General features: G+C 33.6%; 1 protein-coding gene and 1 long non-coding RNA gene across 5 annotated transcripts; one reads left to right on the forward strand and one right to left on the reverse strand.

Annotated features, from left to right (window-relative positions):
- The first annotated feature begins 1,532 nt into the window (after nucleotides 1-1,532).
- On the forward strand, nucleotides 1,533-8,049 carry LOC107458749 (uncharacterized). Of its 4 annotated transcripts, none has more exons than XR_008001442.1 (7): nucleotides 1,533-1,959; nucleotides 2,210-2,371; nucleotides 3,615-4,670; nucleotides 4,811-4,878; nucleotides 4,963-4,979; nucleotides 7,060-7,141; nucleotides 7,242-8,049. It is a non-coding gene; the product is annotated as an uncharacterized LOC107458749 (long non-coding RNA). The 4 variants fall into 4 exon arrangements; XR_008001443.1 differs by lacking the exon at nucleotides 4,963-4,979 and having other exon boundaries at nucleotides 7,242-7,338; nucleotides 7,437-8,049; XR_001586133.3 differs by lacking the exon at nucleotides 4,963-4,979 and having other exon boundaries at nucleotides 1,538-1,959; nucleotides 3,615-3,667; nucleotides 4,176-4,670.
- A 66-nt stretch (nucleotides 8,050-8,115) lies between these two features.
- Nucleotides 8,116-11,763, reverse strand: LOC107458747 (ALA-interacting subunit 3). The gene is made up of 8 exons (XM_016076950.3): nucleotides 11,475-11,763; nucleotides 11,034-11,092; nucleotides 10,850-10,924; nucleotides 10,647-10,757; nucleotides 10,429-10,499; nucleotides 9,834-10,131; nucleotides 9,025-9,314; nucleotides 8,116-8,285 (listed from the first exon to the last, which is right to left on the reverse strand). The coding sequence occupies exons 1-8, from the start codon at nucleotides 11,548-11,550 to the stop codon at nucleotides 8,231-8,233; spliced, it is 1,035 nt and encodes a 344-aa protein (XP_015932436.1). The 5' UTR covers nucleotides 11,551-11,763; the 3' UTR covers nucleotides 8,116-8,230.
- Between the last annotated feature and the right edge of the window lie 11,026 nt (nucleotides 11,764-22,789).

The raw sequence follows: 22,789 nt of genomic DNA on the forward strand, positions 1-22,789 counted from the left end.
TTTCTGGCGTTTAACTCCAGACAACAGCATGTATTTGGCGTTCAACGCCAAGTTACGTCGTCAATTTCCAAATAAAGTATGGACTATTATATATTGCTGGAAAATTCTGGATGTCTACTTTCCAATGCCGTTGAGAGCGCGCCATTTGGAGTTCTGTAGATCCAGAAAATCTATTTCGAGTGCAGGGAGGTCAGATTCCAACAGCATCAGCAGTCCTTTTGTCAGCCTTTTTCAAACTTTTGCTCAAGTCCCTCAATTTCAGCCAGAAATTACCTGAAATCACAGAAAAACACAAAAACTCATAGTAAAGTCCAGAAATGTGAATTTAACATAAAAACTAATGAAAACATCCCTAAAAGTAGCTTGAACTTACTAAAAACTACCTAAAAACAATGCCAAAAAGCGTATAAATTATCCGCTCATCACGAAGTCATAAGAAATCTTGATTTCGATATTGGAATTGCAATTTCGTGCACCATTGAGCTATCTCAATACTACTTACACTACGAACCCAAGCATGCAATCAAAGCCGAGGAAATGGTAGACGTCCTGGTAGAGGTAGTCAGTGACCTACCCGAGGCCACGAGCACACGGTGGAAGCTCCATGTCGACGAAGCCTCCAACAAAGCGTTCGAAGGGGCAGGGATAATCCTCAAAAGCTCGGTCGGGATGACTTACGAACAATCAGTCAAGTTCGATTTTCCGATCTCCAATAACCAGGCAAAATATGAAGCCTTGATAGGGGGTTTACTCTTAGCCAAAAAGGTCGGAGCATCGCGAGTCTAGGTCAACAGTGACTCCCAAATCATTACCTCCCAAGTCAACAGGACCTATCAAACCAGTGATTCCTTGCTCTAGAAGTACCTGGAGAAGGTGAAAAAAGTTGTGCAAAGACTTCGAAGAGATCACGATTCAGCATGTACCCAGAGAAAGGAATGCAAGAGCTGATCTCCTCTCGAAGCTGGCGAGCACAAAGCCAGGCATAGGAAACCGATCCTTGATTCAGAGACTGATAAATGAGCCGTCGGTAACCCTCATTGTGACACAAGTGATGAGCCCTCCCTCATGGATTGATCTGATCCTCCACTTCATGGAGAACGGCAAACTCCCAAACGACGAGAAGGAAGCCAGAGCAGTGAAATGAGAGGCGGCCAAATATGCAGCGATACAAGGCCAACTCTACAAATGAGGGCTTAATCAACCCTTGTCGAAGTGCCTGCGCTCCGACTAGACGGACTACATCCTGATCAAAAAAATATATTATTTCTCAAAGTTTAAATATATTTGTACAATATATTCAAAGTTTCAAATTACGTATTGTATAAATATAGTTAGTCTTTTTATATTGTATAACTATCTGTTACTTTTGACTCTGAAAAAAATTCAAGTTTTAACCCATATGCCACCTTGGAGGGCTATACTTAGGTCTGGGAAAAAAAAATCAAAATCTTAGATTTTAAACCCAATCCAAACCAAACCAGTTTTTTAAAAAAAAAATTCAAACCACATTGCATCAATTTTATGATTTGGTTTTTTAATCCAAACCATTTAACCAACTTAAATCCAGATCCAGATCCAAATCCAAATTAGGATCCGAATTTGGAAAATCCTAATTCGGTGAACACAGTTCACACTACGCACAAATCAAACGTGCTTCTCCTTCAATGGTGTGGTCACAGCCAGTCTCTGTCGCAGGCCATCGCCGCCGGAATCTTCCAGATCAACAAATCCAATCATCAGCCACCTCGTTGATTCTCTTGGAACCGTTAAAGACACTCCCGACCACGGCCAGAAGCTGTACGCTTACTTTTCCATTTTTTCATTGCGATGTGTTTTCTTGCAAGGTAAATTTTTTTTTGTAGGCACAACACGAGATAGAGGATATTGAAGCTGGTGAAGGATATTTCTGCTAAGCTCAAGTCGTTGAGTGAATTTGATCGCCATGCTTCTGGTGCTAATGTATAATTCACTTCTCTGATCTTATTTACCTTTGATGTTATAATTTCGTTAATTTGTTGTTTATTGCATTTTTCTGCTTCATTTGGAATTTCGAATCGATTTTTTATTTTGAAAATTTCAAAACGAAAATTCAAGCTTCCTTGAACTTGAATTTGAATCTTAGGAAGCTACTTCGTGAATGGCAAGTCGTTATTCTTTAACTATGTTAGAATTTAGAAGCTACTTAATTTTTCTTTCCATGTCATTGTAGAGATTAGTTCAACATCAACCAACCCAAAACCCCACTTCGGAGGAATTGAGCATTAGGAAGATCAAGTTCAGAGCTTTCGATTTGGTTATCAAGTTCATTATTACAAGTTTGCGGTTATCTTGTTCATGGTCAACTTTTGTCATAAGCCTATCAAAACCAAAGGTAAGGAAAGAAGAACTCTTATGTTATTATGAACAACAGGGGCCCTAGCCAAAGAGTAGTCATTAGTGCACAAATTACACCATCTATTAAAATGATCCTCATGTATCTCAGATCTGCTTATGGTACATAAAAAAAAAAGAAAACTGCAGCTAGAGAAAGTGTTAATCCTTAAGAACTAAAGGAAATGGTAGATGAAGTTTACTTTTACATTCAGGTTCTATACCTTTCCAATATATGAATGAATCCGACTCCATAATTACTGTAAAATAAAATCCGCGTTGTGTTTGGGAAAATGGAAGTGTTCTGGACATAGTAGAATTCAAATAAAAGTTGAAAAGTCAAAGGCATAAATATCATAGATTATATTCCAAATAAATTAGAGATAGCTTCAACAAGTATATCCTAGAAGGCTGGAATTAGGGATTCGTCTATCCAATCTCCATTTTCTATTATTCTATTATTCAGTTTGATATGATTGGCTAATGCCTTTCTTTTAACTCTTAACTTTGGTTGGTTTCCTCATCATAGATTCATAGACCAGCTTTTCTTGAATTCTTTTTTTGGTCGTCCTCACTTTTATGGGACATTTGAAATTTCTTAGCCTATTTATCTATTGATAGGACACAATGATGTAGATTGATCCATGTAGACATGCTTTACAACAAGACACAGTGGTCCATGTAGTCTGTAGATAGCTCATCTATTCTAATGAAAAAAATAACTGGTTGATTTTCTAAGGTTATGGCGCTTTGCAATATTTTCTGCATTAATTTTTGAGATTAGCCCATCATTTTAATTTTAATGTTAATGCTGAGTTGTTTAAGACTTAAGAGTCCAATAATCCAGATATGCTGTAGTAATTCGTTAAATATGTTCTAAAAATATACAAATATTCATGTCACTACTTGAGAATAATGCATTTTGGCATTCATTCGTGCTAAACTTCTGTTTTGCAAATATCATCTTATTTTTATAAAATGCAAGACACTAAGTTGGTACAATCAGTTGTTTGTCTCTCTTTGGGCTGTGTATAGTTTATGAATCATGATGAAATCATTCTTAATATGAAGTTTTAATTTCATAATCTTTAGGCCGTGTTTTTTTTTGTGAGATATATGAACATGGATTAGTTTATGAATCATGCTGAAGTTTTATTGGCTGTTATTTCTTTGGATTAGTTTGTGTTAATTTTAGCATGCTTGGCACCAAATTTTGAGTTATGTACACCTTGCTTTATATGCAGAGTAAGATGACTGAAAACATTAATATTGAAGCAGCAGGGATGTCCGCTAGCAGGTAGGTTTCAAAAGTGTATTGAACTAGAAAAAATCCAATATAAAGGCTTGCCATGCATGGATATTGACACTAGGTGGAACTCTACCTATCAAATGTTAGAGGTAGCTTTGAAGCATCGCAAAGCATTTGAGTTGCTTGCTTTGAAATATAATACCTATATAGGAGAGATGAATGGAGGAAAAGGGAGAGGTGTTCCTTCTGATTAAGACTGGGAGTATGCTGAGTCCATTGTACCATTTTTGCGAGTATTCAGTGATGCCACTATACGTGTTTCTGGTACCTTATATGTTACTAGTGATATGCATATGAAGGAAGTATTTGCAATTGGACGATTTATTCGTTATTCTTGCGATTCTGTTGATTTTAGTACTATGTCAATGGTAGAAAGGATGAAGGTTAAGTATGAGAAGTATTGGGACAATCCTGATTTGGTGAATATATTGTTATTGATTGCTATTGTACTTAATCCAATGCAAAAGATTGAGTATGTCAATTATTTCTTGAGAAGAAAAAGGAGGCGAATTGAAGTCAAAGTTGTCCAAGTGTATAAAGTTACTTTATCAGCAATACCAAAGTTCTGAGGAAGCAAGTGAAGCTGATACGCAAGATGTTCAAGCCAACAACATTAATACCGATCTTCATGGCATGAGCTTTTTTCTACAAGCAATCGGTCATAGAACAAATACAAGATCTGAACTTGATAGATATTTACAAGAAGAATGCGAGCCATACTCCCATAAGTTCGATATACTAAACTGGTGAAAAGTCAACTCAACCCGATTTCCAATTCTTGGAAATATGGCTCGTGAGGTATTGGCTATATCTGTTTCTACGGTAGCTTCAGAGTATGCATTTAGTACTGGAGGAAGAGTCATCGATCTATACCGCAGTTCCTTAACACCTAGAATGGTAGAGGCCTTAGTCTGCACAGGAGATTGGCTTAAGGAAGATCTTTTCTCTACTTTAGATGATGATGGTGAAGTTCTTCAACAAGTTGATCAAGGTATAGGATCTTTTTCATATTTCTTCTCATTTTAAATTTATTTTTGTTTTTGTCGTCTTTCTATTTTAGAATTTAGGTAGTAGTTACTAATTAAAAGTTGTTGAATATAGACTTGATAATTAATTTGATTCACTTGGCAGATATATTTTCCTCTAATGATGGTGCTTGTTTTATGGTGGCATCAATTGATAATCTTGATGATGACTAGGTATGCTTAATATTCTCCTTTGGTTTAATACTCTCATTCAAAGATTTGTTTTAAAATGACAAAGGTATATTTTGTTATTTGCAGATATATTTTTCTCAAAGGTTGTGGTTGTTTGATGATTTTGTTGGCAACTTGGCATCTTTTGATACTTTGTGGTTGTTGTTTTAGAGAAATTTTTTGGTGATATTCTTTTGATGTTTTGAGAATGATTAAATATTATATAGATTAGATATTGTCATTAGATTTATAAAGAACCAAATTCTAGTTGTAATGAAACTATACACTTTAAAATGACTTTAGTATTAATTTTACTTTTAAAAAAATTATGGTTTGAAAATTGAATTTCTAAAATCTGGTTTTAAAAGTGGATTTTTTGTTAAAATATCTTGTTTGAAAATTAGATTTTTAAAAACTAGTTTTAAAATTGGATTTTTGGTTGAAGAAACTGGTTTTAAAACTGGATTTTCAAAAATTGGTTTTAAAACTGGATTTTTGGTTAAAAAATCTGGTTTTAAAATTGGATTTTATAAAAAAAAAATGGATTTTAGATTTGGATTAAAAAAAGGGATTTAAAACCGGTTTATAAGTAAAATCGGATTTTAAACCGGTTTATATGTAAAACCGAATTTAAGTTTTAAAATCGGTTTAAAACAGGTTTTTGTTTTTTTAAACCGATTTAGAGCCAGTTTTTCTCTTCAATCCAGTTCTGGTTTGGTTTCATAAACCATAAAACTAGTTCTGAAGTGGATCCAGTTTGGATTTATAAAAATCCAAACCATGCCCACCCGCCTATACTTTATATTAATTTTTTCAACATCAAAAGTCCCGGTAATGATTCTTTAGATGCTAATGAGTCATAATGATTTTTAGTGAATTTTTAAAAATTATTTATTGTTCCGTTTTAAATTCATAAATTTATAAAAATATACATTTTCTGAAATTTGAACTAAAACACAAAAATTGGATTTCTATTCTTATTCGTTTTGATTTTTTAATATTTTATTTGAATAAAAATGGAAGATATTTTCTTATTGACATTTATGTTTTAAAGTTAATATAGAATAAAATTGACTTAAAAGTAGTAAATGTCAATAATCTGTATCAGTACTAAATCGAATTAAGCTGATTCGATTTACTATATATAGGTTGTTCAGTAGTAAATCGAATCAACTAGATTCGATTTATATGTTGTATTAGTAGTAAATCGAATAAATTTGATTCGATTTACTACTCATGGGCTATATTTCAAATATCAATAATTGGTAATTCGAATCAAATAACTTTGATTTACCAATAACCCTACTAATTCGATTCAAATTGATTTGATTTAGTAGCAGAATGTAATTCGAATTAAATCAATTCAATTTACATAGATATATGTATGGGGACGTCTATGTAACATTTTTTATTTTGAAAATATTGGGTAATATTAGTGGCTATTTGGTTTATTTAGGTGTTTTACCTAAGAAAAAAATGATTATTAAAGTAAAAGATTAGGGATAATAATGTAATTTTGATACATAAAGGCAAAATGATAATTATGATAAAAGTTTGAGGATAAAATGATTATTTTTTATAAAAGATTGAGGACAAATAATAATTTTCAAAGGTTAAAAATTTAAAAAGTCATTTTCTAAGAGATTATGGTTAAAAAGGTCATTTGGAGTGATAAGGGGTATAATTGTCACTCTAATAAAAGACTAAGGACGGATGAAAATTTTCTTAGAAGATAAAGAGAAAAGGATCGCTTACGAAAAAACAAACGAACCTAACTCAAATTATAGATCCTACGAGCATAACGCTTTAAGATTAGGACTAGACTTTTAAAACTGTTAAACGATTGTGTTGTTTGCTCATTATTTTCTATTGTAAGTATATTATGGCGTTAAGTTTTGTGATGATTGTCGAATATTAAGCTAGAGTTATACTTTGTCTATCCTGATACATATGCTTAATGGATATAAATGGAAAGCCATATCTAGACCTGGTCCCAATAATATGGGGTTGCTAGTCAACCGACATGTGAGTTTATGCCTTTATGGTCTATCTAAAATAGATATACATCATATTGGTTGCTGTATATTATCTGTGATTATGTTTCTGTGCTATACTCCGTTCTGTGCTCTGTGATTTGTATGTACTTGTTTATTAATTATTATTACTATTTAATTGTTTTGATAGAACTAAGGCTCTGGTCATTGGAGAACAAAGACTGTAGCCTTAGGATCGGACTAGGATATATGCGACTGTCCCATCGCTAAAGGTTTGCCCTAGAACCGATAAACGAACTAACTGCTTTTCTTTTGTTAGTACTTTGTTGAGAATCGTAGCTTCTTACCCCCTTCCCTTCAATATTCCTACAGATGGAGCCGACAGTGACGTTCGTTGATCGATGAAGCTGCTTTCTGCGGTGATTTAGACTTGGGAGTATGTTCGACTGGTTGAGCTGTGTATCCCTCTGTATATTCTACCCAGCCGCCTTATCTTTCTCTACTTTTTATTCGTTCTTTAACCCAAAAACTCCGCTTTCTGAGTTTCGTTATGATGATTTTTTCCAGCCATCCAGCACTAGCCATGAGTATCCACAACCACATGTGATCAACGACGGAGCTCAGAAATACGTTTTGCATTTTGAAGATACCGGACGTCTTGTGATGTTTTAGAGATTAGAGTGTTTTTCCGTCTCTTTTGTTAGTATTTTTCTTTAGAGGTAGGACTTTATTGTTTTTCTTGTTAGTTTGAGTACCAAACTAGGGTTTATCTAAATAGGCCATGACTAATATATGTTTATGTCGACTATGTACTACTTTACTGGGATAATTGTATCTGGGTTGATATGAGTGTTGTAGTGTCTCTTCTAACGTTTATGTGAAAGCCCTCACGGCATTGTGGGATGCATCTGTTTACACACGCACAAAAAAAGTATCAAATGAATCTTTGAAAAGTTGCAACATTGGACACATTTCATCTTTTTGTTTGCAAGTTTTCCATGCTATTATTCAAGGACTTATAAGCCTAAAATTCTCGAGGGATATAGAATATAATAAAATTTAGTTGTGAAACAAAATGTTTGATGTAAAATTCTCTGAGTGTCTGATTGAGTATATCTTCTTATTGAGTACACTGGATTCTATTTATAGGGACATACAAGATAAGTCAACTATGATGCATGATGCATAAAACATGCAAAACAATTGTCTTTTATTGGTTATCTTTATGATAGCGGAGGGAAGAGAATGATACGAATACCTGTTTTACATGTAGTAACATAGATGTACAAAAATTACACCTGCCACATTTGCCGAAGCCACAATCTTGGAAGATATAAAAAAATGAACAATTATTTCTTCATTCAATGCCCTCCTGGGTTTCTATTCCATGACAAATATGAAGGGTCTCCAAGTTGCCTACAAATACAGATATAGAAGGTTAGAGCCTAAAACTGCCTTGTTATTTATGAGAAAATTTTAGTGATTCATTAAAAAATCATATGAAATAGAACCACAAAGCATGACATTTTTTCTCCTTCTCTTATACAACTTCTAATCAAGCTACTAATCACCATCATCACAAGAGGATTTTCTCGTAGCACAAGATTTCATAAGTACAATACACTAAACATACCAGTCATAAAAATAATGCAGGTTCTAATTGGATTAATGAATAGAACCAATACTAATTCCAAGATTAAAAAGGGTGTAAAAAGTTTAAGCTAAACTCTTAGATTTGACTAATCGCAAGATTTGCTTAATGTGTCACAAGTCTTAAAGAAAGGCCAGCCAGTGCACAAGCATCTCCTGTTTCACACCCAAATAGTGTAATGTAAGCCCTCTTAACTTAATAAAATGCATCAGTGGCTATTTATACGATTTAAACTCCTGAGTCCTGACCTTAAGGTTACACGGAGACAACTCAACTATTACTTCAAGACTCCCCTTATATATGTCATAAGTCATAGAACTAAGAATTTAGGTTCCGCGTGCTATTGCAGAGAATGAATAATTGCATGCAAAATTTTTCAATATAGTAAAGCTGAAAATACTTGGAAAAAAATACAGCAACAAAATAAGAAAGCATATTTAAGCTACCAAAAGAATGACCCTGCATCTAATCAAATTTTAAACTCAGCTGAAAAATTTAGTGTACCTTGGCTTAACAAAATATACAATGGTAAAAGCCAAAGCCAAAAAGAAGCACAATCCTCCAACAGTAAGGTAGGCGATTCCAAGGAAGTCATTCTTCCCACCAAGCCAGGTAGTAGTCGACAACACAAGCTTCTTCTTGCCATTGAAACTGTATGTGTTATAGTTGTTGTTCAATGTTACATTTACGAGTTCACCTTCTTTCAGATCCTCCTCTATTTTTCCGTACAACTTCCTAAAAGTTGGTAGTGCAGCAGTTCGCATCCAGACAATAAGATCCTCCTGCTCTCTCAACTGATCAATAAATAAAAAACATAAAAAAGTGAGCAATGTACCTCATTGGTAGACATATTTAGTGAGAATAGCAAAGTAATCTAATACGAACAGTATAGTATGTTAGAAGTAATTGAAATGAAAAAGAAGTTTGTTGAACAGACTAGAAGAATACAAAAATATAGCAGTACAATAGATTCTCTTTCCAAGCATTATTCTACCAGATTATACATTTGTACCATAGTATCTAGTCGTAGACAATGTTTATAGACGATTGATTAAAATCCTTTTCTCTTAATGATTTTACCAATAATTTTTCATGGCATCTCCATAGTGACAGGAAATATGCTAATAATAAGAATAATGGTAATAGTAATAAGTAAAGCAAATGATGCAAGCTTAACAAAATAGCACATGAACGGGTGAACAGCAAAACTTACATTGCAGTCAAAGATAAAGCTTCCAATTACATTGACAATTAAACATAAAATTAGATGGTTAATTCAATCAAAATACATTTCCATGTAAATATATACTTACTGGTATGGATTCATTCAGATGTGCACCACCTATAATAGAACTATTCTGGAAGTTTTTAGGGAAAACATCTTTTCCAAATTTGTGATTCCTATCACTCTTCCAAGAAATGCCTTTCTTGTTCACCGTCAAATTCCTTTTGTTGACAGAGAAGCTGTATGTGTCATTGAATAGACTCCAAGCTATAAGACCACAAGGTACAATTGCCCTTCCATTGACCATATCTTCAGGCTTACAAGTACTTGTTTCGTTCTCTTCACCATGCTTCCTCAACTGCTCATCACTTCGGCTTTTTACATACCTAAATTATAGAAAATGATCTAATTATTAGAGTACAAACACTCATACAGAACGAATTATATGCATCTAAACCATGGCAATACTTGATTGTAAAAATAATTAAGGCACTGCTGAAGAACAAAAACATCAACTTTTAGGAAGATTGAAAAAATAATAATTATATATGAACGTAACGAAAAACAGACCACAAAGAACCTTGTTTCTTACAATTTTCTGCTCGCTTAGTACATCTTAAAAATAAAATTGAAATAGATGAAAAGAATGTGTAATGCTTGAGAAAAAAAGGGCTACTACATACCGGCGATGATTCTGGTAGAAGTTGTCAAGCTGATAGTAAATGTAAACAGGTGACTTCATATGCTTGGTCACCTTCACAAGAGTAAAGTTTAGGAAGAGAAAAGTTAAGAGAATTTCAACCAAAACTATTAAATATCAAACATAATAACTGAAAACTGAGAAAAATTACCAAGAACCAATATTCAACAAACTAAATAATGTGGCACCAAGAGGACTTACATTGAGTGTTATGCTACATGCTTTATCAGCAGAACTTTGAATATATGCTACCTTGTTCGTAACATTCTTTGGTATGCACTTTGAATCATACCTATAAACAATTTCAACAACCTGATATATCCAAGAAAAAATAAATAAAGCTAAGAAATAAAAAATATAAAACTTTGGCATAAACTCCAACACATTATATCTCTCAAGCAGACCTTTCGTGAAGCGAGTAATGAAGCAACACCAACTGGGACGAATACAACACTAACAAGCAAGAATGCCGAAATAACCTGCAAGGAAGACATTAAATTAAGTTCAAGTTCTACATAAACAACAACTTGAACACGAATCCTATGTTAAAAATAGTTACAAACAACTTCTTCAAACAGGCATTGTTACCGCTCGTGGCGTAAGAATTGGCTTGCACGCTGGAAGTTCTTGCTGTGTAAACTTTGAATCTGAATGTCATTAAGTTATTAAACAGAACTATTATCAAATTAAAAATATAAAAAAATAAAAGACACAAAGGCAATTATTGATATAAATTAAATCACGCTATCATCTCCTTGGACCTTGGATCAAATTCTTTTCTCAACCAAACACAGTGAAAATTGTCATATGATATCTTCACGAAATAAAAATATAGGAACGTAAACCTCTGCAGAGTAAAATATCAACCTGTACCCGAAATATTTCCACGCCTATAAAAACTAATAGTCAAATAGTACCGAGCCTTTTCGGTTTAACATAACGGAACTATTGACAGTTGGTTATTTTTGCCGTTTAAGAATAACAGATCACTGAAAAGAAAATTGATGAAAGGAAAAAGAGTATTATTACACTTAGGCCGCTTGGTGTTTCTTCTTGCAGCTGTGGAATCGGTTGATCCAGCACCAGCAGCACCAGAAGATGACATTTCCCGAATCAGAATCTATCAAAGACTTCGTCTTTGAGGGGGATTCAACGGGAACTGAAACCGCCGAACAGAAATTGAAGGAAAAAGCGTGTGATCGCGGAAGAAACAGAGGAATTTTGAGAGAAAAAACACAGATAAGAAGAAGGGGGAGGAGGAGGCGGAAAGTGAAACTAGCAAAGACGAAGAATGAGAGTAAAAAGAAATGCAAATTTAACAAAGACGTTATGATGGTACTAATTATACTAGGAGAGTCAAACAAATACAAAAAGCTCAGCCTGCAACTTTCTTTTACTTTTTGGGACAATTTTGTTTGGAAAATAAAAATAATTAAATATTTACATTGGTTTAAAAAAATTGTAAACTGAATAATTGAATACGTTAATTTTCAATAAATTTTTATTATCCTAAAATTTTCTAATACAAGAGGTCTTTTAAGAGGGCTAATTTTTTTTTATAAAAATATTTTTTAAACACTTATATTTCAATTAAATTTGTTTACTATATTTATCTAATACAAATTAAAACTTGTTCGATAGAATAATTTCTGAGACTTTTAGTAATAAAAATTTAATAAAATCAAAACATCTCATCTAGAATTCATTAGAATCAATTTGATTATTTACTAAAAAATAAAAAAATTTAATTTATTAAATATATTGGAAACATTAAAAGTTTTTGTTTAAAAATAAATAAATAAATAGTGATCCTCCAAATCAAATTTCTATTATCATGCAGCGCTAGCTAGCTGATGTGACCAAATTGCAATTGAGATTCAATTCAGTCTCTTCTTTTTATATAAGTCTAATTCTTTCCTATTAATTCAGAATGTTATATTCTTTTTCTTCAGCTTCTTCTTCTTTTTCATATTGTCGGCCATGAAAAACATAAAAAAAATGAAAAAAAAGGAGAAAGTACCAGCATAATTATACTTGGTGTTAAATGTTGTGTTTTTTATCATTGAAAAGCCAGTCTAAAAATATAACGAAAACGGGATAAAAAAAAAGTAAAGGGTTAGGAATTAACCTTTTCTCTTAAGTTATTATTACAAACTATCAATACTTTTTTATTAATTTTTTTCACTAATAAACATATACTCACTCTACTAATGTTCTCTCTCAAATTGTAATTTGAGACAAACTGCAACTTACTATTATGACAGAAGTCAGATTGATTAATTAGAGAATTCATAAAAAAATAAAAAAAATGTGAAGACAAATTATAATAACAAAATTAAGTGATATTTTCTCTCAAATTTGAAGTGTAGATACTATACAATCTAAATTTGGAAAAATATGTTTGAATAATCTTGGAGATAATGGTTTGGTGAGGATGTCAGCGACTTTAGTCTTAGTGAAAATCAAAAACAGCTTCACTAAATCAGAAATGGCTCTCTCTCTAACAATATAACAGTCAATTTCATTATGTTTCGTCCTCTCATGAAATACTGGATTGTCAGCTATGTAGAGTACGAATTGACTATCACAATAAAGTAGTATGGACTTTGTAACCAGGAGATGGAGATAGGCAAGGATGAAAGAGATCCATTTAGCCTCACAAACAACCAGAGCAAGTGCACGATACTTTGCCTAAGAGAATGATCGAACCACAATGAGTTGCTTTTTGCTCTTCCATGATAAGAGAGAACTGCCAAGATAGAAGCAGTAACCAATTACAAACCGTCTTGTATCGGGGTAGGCTGCCCAATCGACATCTGAGAAACCTGTTGGAGAGAAGTATGAGAATGTAACAAAGAATAAGCAAGTGGTTGGTGATTGTTTAAGATACTTAAGTACACGTAAAGCTGTTGTGTAGTGAGCTTGGGTTGGACAATCTAAACAATGATTCAACTTCCTCAACACGAAAGCGATATCTAGCCTAGTTGCGGTAAAGTAAACTAACCTTTCAATTAATCGCCTATAATGGAGAACATTTGAGTAGGTTAGAGCACCATCTTTTGTCATTTCTCAAGTAGATCAATGACATATTTTCTCTGATTCACGGTGATACCCTTTGATCCTCTTGCAATCTCCAAACCTAAAATGTATTTCAATTCTCTAATGTCTTTAATTTTAAAGGCCTCATCCAATTTCTGCTTTAGAAAATTAATCTCTGCTAAGTTAGAGTCCGCTAAAATCAGATCATCTACATAAACTAAAATGATTGTGAGATGACCATCTTCAAGCTTAGTGAAGAAAGAGTAATCGTGTCTTGATTGAGTATACCCAAGGCCTAACAACATGCTTGTAAGCTTCACATTCCACTGTCGACTAGAATTTCTGAAGCTTGCGCACAAGATTGCTTTTTGGCACTGTCAAGTCTTAAGGGATCTTCATGTAAACTTCTTCATCTAAGTCTGCATATAGGAAAAGTTTATTGATATCCAGGTGCTGTTTATGCCAAATATTTGCGGCTTCAATTGCTAAAAGGTATTCTCAAAATTGCCATTTTAGCAACTAGACTATAAGTGTCAAAGAAATTTAATCCAGGTGTTTGTGTGTACCTATTTGCTACCAATTGAGCCTTGTTTCATTCAATGCTCCCATCCGGCTTCAATTTTGTTTTAAATATCCATTTACTTATTATATTTTCAAGTGAAAGAGACTAATAAATAATAAACTTTTTAGTTATTATATTTTCAAGTGAAAGAGATTATTTTTCTATTATAAGTCTGTCAACATATCGTTATCTGGCACTATTGATATATTTTTCTACAGGATTATTGCTTTTATTTTCTTTTCAAAAATCCCTTTTAATTTTTTTTATATTAATATTGAAAGAACCCGTTTTTCGATAAACAGACTTTTTTGGTTATTTTAAAAATTATTTCACAAAATTCTGAACCACAGTCCAACAAAAAATAGTGAGGTCGGGCCAATGAAAAAAAAATAAAAATAAAATAAAATAAAATAAAATAATAAAAAATTAAATAGAAAAAGACCATTAATAATGTCAAATTTGACTTTATGGGATAATTAATCCCCCTAAGTCAATTTTGACTAGTATATAATAAATATTAGATTACGATTGATTTATTTTCCTCACTAGAGACTTTTTGAGCCGGAAATTCACTTTTAGTAACGGTTTTATGTGCGCCGAGAAAAACTCTTGTAACCGAAAATTTTGAAACCAGTGGTCAAAATAATTTCTACCCAACTAAGTGTGCCTCAAGATTTATATTCGTCATCCATTCATGATTTAATCATTTAAGAATAAATATTAGCCATTAATTATTTTACCGTACGGTAAAAGTTATCCGAACTGAATTTCTAACTAGTATTCCGCAAATGACTCCTAGAGATCCCAAATCTTCTTACTTGCATCTAAGTAACTTGTATATTCTTCTCCGCCTTTAGACAGAGACTATCTCAGCCTTTCACCCATCTCTGCTGTATTTTTAACCTCGAGTAACTAACTGTGGTTAATTGTGGATAAACTTGACACGCAAGCGCTGACCAAGCTTCCTCGTTTTCACGCCCCTTATTCATTGAAGCCCAGTCCTTGATCACAATAATTTCAGCCACTTTTACCATCATAAATTCAGCAAGACTTTGATTTTTTATTTAAGGAAGCATTAGCCACAAAGTTCATAAAATACTTTACATATTTTTACACTCTTTTGACCGAATTCTTGAGAGAGAAGAGAGAAGATTTTTGCACCTACTCTCTGTGACCCAGCCCATATTTCAACTCTTTTTCTGTTGTTCTTCATGTGTTCTTCAAGGACTCAAACTATACAAGCACAAACTTTTACCCGTTTTCGCTAATCCTTGCGTTTATATCGAAATTTCGGCTAGGTAAACTCTTGTTCTTTCTCTTTTTTTTCTTCTTAAAAATAGTAGCCATAATGAATTTTTACTTTTCTCCATGTATAGAGAACTCCTCTTGAAACACCCATGGAGCACGCCTGAGGAGTTAGAGAGATTCGAACTCAAAGTGGTTGAATTTCGACGTTTTTGCGACACTTTTGGCCAAAAACAAAACTGCACCATCACCAGCTGTGCTTCTGCCCTTGTATGCATGTTTTCCAATGTGTGAAAGGTTTAATAACTAAATTACATAAGAGGTAAGGGTTAGGATTAGTTAGAGTATGTTTGTGCATGTTTTCGGTGTTCATATGAGCCACTTTGTGGTGATTTGTGTTTGATTCTTAATTCTAGAAATTCAGTGATACTTCTCTATTTTTGGACTGTTATTTAAATAATATATGAAGCTTAGTTGCCTCTGAAAAATGTATGGGATAGTAAAAAATTACTGGAACACTTGGGGTTTAAGTTTCAAGCCTTAAAAGTCACTAAAAGTGGATAAAAATAAAACTTGTCCCCCTAAAAATTCAGCCACTAAATGATCATAAAAGTCACGTATATAAGGATTAAAAATAGGTTAGAAAACTAATTTTAATCCAATGGAACAAAGGTGAAAAACTAAAAAGGGTGTTATGGTCATTTTTTGGTAAAAAGAGGGTTAAAAATGCAATTTAATTCAAACGCAAGGATTAGTAAAAACGGACAAAAAGATTAATAACTACTTCTACTATTATAACTACTGCATGTTTTTCGGTGTGCAAAAGGATTAATAACTGAATTATATAAGAGGAAAGGGTTAGGATTAGTTAGAGTATGTTTGTGCATGTTTTCGGTATTCATATAAGCCACTTTGTGGTGATTTTGTGCTTGATTCTTAATTCTTAAAATTCAGTGATGCTTTTTTGTTTTTGGAATGTTATTTGAGTAATATATGAAGTTTATTTACCTCTAAAAAATGTATGGGATAGTCAAAAATTAATGGAGCACTTGGGGTTTAAGTTTCAAACCTTAAAAGTCACTAAAAGTGGATAAGAATAAAAACTTGTCCCCTAAAAATCTAGCCACTAAATGATCATGAAAGTCAAGTGTATAAGGGTTAAATATAGGTTAGAAAACTGATTTTAATCTTATGGAACAAAAGTGTAAAAGTAAAAAGGATTTTATGGTCATTTTTGGGTAAAAAAAGGGTTAAAAATGTAATTTAATTCAAACGCAAGCATTAGCGAAAACAGGCAAAAAGATTAATAACTACTTCTACTATTATAACTACTGCATGTTTTTTAGTGTGCAAAAGGATTAATAACTGAATTACATAAGAGGAAATGGTTAGGATTAGTTAGAGTATATTTGTGCATGTTTTCGGTATTTATATGAGCCACTTTGTGGTGATTTTGTGCTTGATTCTTAATTCTTAAAATTCAGTGATGCTTTTTTGTTTTTGTACTGTTATTTGAGTGATATATGAAGTTTATTTGCCTCTAAAAAATGTATGGGATAGTAAAAAATTAATAGAGTACTTGGGGGTTTAAGTTTCAAACCTTAAAAGTCACTAAAAGTGGATAAGAATAAAAACTTGCCCCCCTAAAAATCTAGCCACTAAATAATCATGAAAGTTAAGTGTATAAAGGTTAAATATAGGTTAGAAAACTGATTTTAATCCTATGGAACAAAGGTGTAAAAGTAAAAAGGGTTTTATGGTCATTTTTGGGTAAAAAGAGGGTTAAAAATGTAATTTAATTGAAAGATAAGAAAAAATTCATAACTTAGTGTTATCAAGGATAAATTATTAATTATATAAATTAATTGTGTTAAAATTATAATTACAATAAAGTTTCGGGCCTAAATAAAAGTTTTAGTAAAAATTAGAAGAAAACGGTAAAAAACGGTAACTAGAATATGTAAATAAATTAATAAAGGGTAAAATAATCTTTTAAATCCCTAAGAATACAATTGACATTAATTAAAAGTATTATGAATAATTTGGTCATAGAAAATGATGAGTTTGGAAATTTGAAATTATTGTGATGATCAAATATTATTAAAATATTAATTAAAAAATTGTTAATTTAATTTTTGCATTCAATTATTTGGTTAAGGGGTTTGTTAGTGTGCAGAAAAAATAAAATAAATTTTTGTTGGACTAAAAACCAATATAAGCCCATGGGGAGAAAAATGTCATCAGCTTTGAACTAAATTATTCCATGCAATATGGTTGAATTTTTTAAGTGGATAGCAAAAGATAATTGGGCCAAAATATGTGTGAACAGCCCAAAACAAATTTTTTCCCTAGACCAACAAGCCTTTGGTCCGAAATTGAAAAAAGAAAGAATAAAAAGAGAAGCGGTTTGGTTACCCACTCCCTTTTGATGGTGGAATTCAAATTTTAATTAAATTTAATGCATGCATTGGTTATTGGAACACAAAATTCAATTTGATTAATTGCTCACATAGGTAACCAAAGTTCACAATTCAATATCATTTAATTTTACAATTGAATGCTTTGTTTCTTCTCTCTCTTCTCTCTCTTATTTTCGGTTGTCACTTCAATCAGAGAAAAGAAGCAAGAGCAAGTCATCAGAGAAATAACAGTGAAGCTATAAAGAAGAAAAAGGCTAGGTTGATGATGGCCTTTGCAAAACGAAGATCCGAAGCATGGTGTGGCTAAGATCTTTGCCATTGAAGGCAAGATTTCAAGAAGAAGATTCAAGATCTTCATACCAAGAGTAGAAAGGATCTGTCTCGGTCAGAGAAGAAGATCTCTGTGGCTAAAGCTCATTTCTATTTTTGTTCATCCAAGAGAGAAGGTAGCTACTAGAGCTACAAAGAGAAAGAAGCAAATATCCGAAAGTAGGAGCTGTCAAGGATTAGAGGTTCATCAAGGGTCAGAATTCTTTCTTGGAGTCAAAGTCAAGATCAAGGGTTCAGAGTGAAGGAGCTTGATGAAAAGGATTGAGAGAGGTGCTTGCATGTTGATTTTGCTTCGGTTTTCCCTCTCTCTTCTCTCTGTCCGAACCACTGCTATGTGTTGGAGAAGATGTTGGTGGCTTGGTTAAACCGGTTTTAATCTTGGAAGCTTCCCCTTCTATAATAAGGGTGAATGACCAAGGGTTGAGACAAGGAGAGTAAGCACAGAGTTCTCATAGCTACCCGAAGCTAACAAAGTTATTCTCCTTCAATGTATTTCATTTTGTTTTCTTTTCATTAGTTTTCTCTGTTTGAGTCTCATGGTAAAAAGCAAACAGAGTGAGATTTGTAAGAAAAATCCAATGAGAGGAAAAAGGCAGAGAGAGAAAAATTAAAGAAAAAGTCATAGATGTCTAATAGTTTCTTTGTACATCTGTATGTTGTATTTCATGATCCTGTGGGGATTCCCTTACAAGTTGGGTTAGCACTTTGCAGTTGAAAGCTTGGTAGGTGTCCAAGTCAAGTTCGGAGAAATTCCGTCATAGTTGTGATGGAGAATAGATGTAGGCTGCATTGCACTTAGCAATTGAAGCATGATACTTCTGCGTGTGATTCTCTCTTTCTCTTCTACTCCCATTTTGTTTCTGTTGCGTAGGTGACAAAAATGAAAAATATCTCCTAGCCGGTTACGGGACAAAAAGAAAATATCTCTTGACTTGTTATGAGACAAAAGCAAAAATATCTCCTAAAATTTATTTGAAAAAGCAACAATTAATACTCAACAAAGAAGGGCTAAGATTCAACCCCCCTTCTCTTAGCCACTGATTACCATTAGAAAAATATTAGGATTAACTTGATAACATTTTGACGCTAAATCAGGTTAAACGGTAAAACTAGAGTACTTAGGGGCTCTTTAGTAATTTTAGGCATAAAGTCAAATTAAAAATGATTAATTAACTTAATGAAAGGTAAGAAGGTCTTTAGTAAAAATATGAGGGTAGAATGATAAAGTAATAACACTAGTGGTGAAAGCATCACTAAAAGCCTAAAGAAAACGGTAAAAGAGAAGTCACGTACAAAACGGAAAAATTGAAAATAAATAAAAGTATTAAGGCAAAATAGTAAATGTGACAAAGGCTGAGATTTAAAAGACAGAGACCGGGCATAAGTTTTATTCAAAAAGAAGGAGAGAGAGAAATTCATTAGAAACAAAGTTTATTGAGATGTATCGCAAAAAAAAACTGTAAACTCCAAGATGCTAGATGTTGTTTGGAGGCAGGTATTACCCACTAACTACTAAAACTATGTTTTTCCTTTGTTTGTATATTACAGCGTCAAGATTTGTGATGATTACCTGTTGTCACGGGCTTGTGGTATGCTTAACCACATCGGCACATATGCACAGACGAACGCAATTGAGAAACCATATCTACGACTAGTTCCTAGGTAACGTCGGGTTGCAGGTAGTCAACCGACGCATGAGTTCATGGCCTGCATAGGACCAGGCATGCATCATACTTGGTTGCTGCAATTATTTGTGATTGTGATTTATTTCTACTTCCTGTACTTTGTGTTTGTTTACTATTCTGTTATATACTTGTGCTTGTACTTGTTTGTGTGACTTACCGACCTAACTGTGCGAAGTCTTAGACTTAGGCTGTGGTTCACGAAATTGTAAATCACACTTTTCACAACTCGTACCACTAACCAGCAAATGCACTGGGTCGTCCAAGTAATACCTTACGTGAGTAAGGGTCGAATCCTACAGAGATTGTTGGTTTGAAGCGAGATATGATTATCTTATTAATCTTAGTCAGGATACCAATAGGATTCTTTAGCCTCGATTGTAAAAGATAAAAGAGCATGAAATAAATACTTATTATGCAATAATGGAGAATATGTTGGAGTTTTGGAGATGCTTTGTCTGCTGAATTTCTGTAACATAATGCTTCCTCACTTTCATAAATGCAAGGCTCCTTCCCTGGAAAGCTGTATGTAGGGTGTCACCGTTGTCAATGGCTACTTCCCATCCTCTCAGTGAAAATGGTCCAAATGCTCTGTCACAGCACGACTAATCATCTGTTGGTTCTCGATCATGTCGGAATAAGATCCATTGATCCTTTTGCGTCTGTCACTACGCCCAACACTCGCAAGTTTGAAGTTCGTCACAGTCATCCAATCCCAGAATCCTACTCGGAATACCACAGACAAGGTTTAGACTTTCCAGATCCCCATGAATGCCGCCAACAATTCTAGCTTATACCACAAAGATTCTGATTAAGGAATCTTAGAGATACTCATTCAATTTAATGTAGAACGGAGGTGGTTGTCAGGCACACATTCATGGATTGAGGAAGGTGATGAGTGTCACGGATCATCACCTTCTTCATAGTGAAGCGCGAATGAACATCTTAGATAGGAACAAGCATGTTTGAATGGAAAACAGAAATAATTACATTAATTCATCGAGACGCTGCAGAGCTCCTCACCCCCAACAATAGAGTTTAGAGACTCATGCCATCAAAGAGTATAAAATTTAGATCTAAAAATGTCATGAGATACAAAATAAATCTCTAAAAGTTGTTTAAATACTAAACTAGTAACCTAGGTTTACAGAAAATGAGTAAACTAAGATGGATAATGCAGAAATCCACTTCTGGGGCCCACTTAGTGTGTGCTGGGGCTGAGACTTAAGCTTCTCACGTGCCTGGGCTGTTTCTGGAGTTCAACGCCAGGTTGTAACCTGTTTCTGGCGTTGAACTCCAACTTGCAACCTGTTTCTGGCGCTGAACGCCGTCGTCTATCTTCGCGCAAAGTATAAACTATTATATATTGCTGGAAAGTCCTGGATGCCTACTTTCCAACCCAATTAAGAGCGCGCCAATTGGACTCCTGTAGCTCCAAAAAATCCATTGCGAGGGCAGGAAGGTCAGAATACAACAGCATCAGCAGTCCTTTTTCAGCCTAAATCAGATTTTAGCTCAACTCCCTCAATTTCAGCCAAAAAATACCTGAAATTACAGAAAAACACACATACTCATAGTAAAGTCCAGAAATATGAATTTTGCCTAAAAACTAATAAAATCATACTAAAAACTAACTAGAATATACTAAAATCTACATGAAATTACCCCAAAAAGCGTATAAAATATCCGCTCATCACAACACCAAACTTAAATTGTTGCTTGTCCCCAAGCGACTAGATACATAAAATAGGATAAGAAGAAATTAAGAAATAATAATATCTCAGAGTTTCAAGTGAAGCTCAGATTCTAATTATATGAGCGGGGCTAGTAGCTTTTTGCTTCTGAACAGTTTTGGCATCTCACTTTATCCTTTGAAGTTCAGAATGATTGACATCCATAGGAACTCAGAATTCAGATAATATTATTGATTTTCCTAGTTTAGTATGTTGATTCTTGAACACAGTTACTTTATAAGTCTTGGCCGTTGATGAGCGGATAATTTATACGCTTTTTGGCATTGTTTTTAGTATGTTTTTAGTATATTTTAGTTAGTTTTTATTATATTTTTATTAGTTTTTATTTAAAATTCACTTTTCTGGACTTTGCTATGAGTTTGTGTGTTTTTTTGTGATTTCAGGTATTTTCTGGCTAAAATTGAGGGACCTGAGCAAAAATCTGATTCAGAGGCTGAAAAGGACTGTAGATGCTATTAGATTCTGACCTCCCTGCACTCGAAGTTGATTTTCTGGAGCTACAGAAGCCCAATTGGCATGCTCTCAATTGAGTTGGAAATCAGACATCGTGGGCTTTTCAGCAATTTATAATAGTTCATACTTTGCCCGAGATTTGATGGCCTAAACCGGCGTTCCAAATCAGCTCAAGAATTCTGGCGTTTAACGCCGGAACTGGCACAAGAATGGGAGTTAAACGCCCAAACTGACACAAAAGCTGGCATTTAACTCCAAGAAAAGTCTCTACACATGAAAGCTTCAATGCTCAGCCCAAGCACACACCAAGTGGGCCCGGAAGTGGATTTTTATGTCATTTACTCATCTTTGTAAACCCTAAGCTTTTAGTTCTCTACAAATAGGACCTTTTTCTATTGTATTAGACATCTTTTGATCACTATAGATCTTAGGAACATCTTTGGACGTTTAGTTCTTAGATTATGGGAGGCTGGCCATTTGGCCATGCCTAGACCTTGTTCTTATGTATTTTCAACGGAGGAGTTTCTACACACCATAGATTAAGGTGTGGAGCTCTGATGTACCTCGAGTATTAATGCAATTACTATTGTTCTTCTATTCAATTCAGCTTATTCTTGTTCTAAGATATTCATTTGCACCCAAGAACATGATGAATGTGATGATTATGTGACGCTCATCATCATTCTCACTTATGAACACATGCCTGACAACCACTTCCGTTCTACATGCAAACAAGGCTTGAGTGGATATCTCTTGGATTCCTTAATCAGAATCTTCGTGGTATAAGCTAGAATTGATGGCGGCATTCTTGAGAATCCGGAAGGTCTAAACCTTGTCTGTGGTATTCTGAGTAGGATTC

This window comes from Arachis duranensis, chromosome 7, assembly GCF_000817695.3.
Source record: "Arachis duranensis cultivar V14167 chromosome 7, aradu.V14167.gnm2.J7QH, whole genome shotgun sequence".
Lineage (NCBI taxonomy): Eukaryota > Viridiplantae > Streptophyta > Magnoliopsida > Fabales > Fabaceae > Arachis > Arachis duranensis.

Bases quoted from the DNA above. Each gene is read 5' to 3' on its own strand.
- LOC107458747 (XM_016076950.3), bottom strand. From the start codon at position 11,550: ATGTCATCTTCTGGTGCTGCTGGTGCTGGATCAACCGATTCCACAGCT. The intron at 10,925-11,033 runs GTAACAATGCCT...TCTTCCTTGCAG, and splicing joins CAATTCTTACGCCACGAGCG to GTTATTTCGGCATTCTTGCT. The intron at 10,758-10,849 runs GTCTGCTTGAGA...TGGATATATCAG, and splicing joins CATTACTCGCTTCACGAAAG to GTTGTTGAAATTGTTTATAG.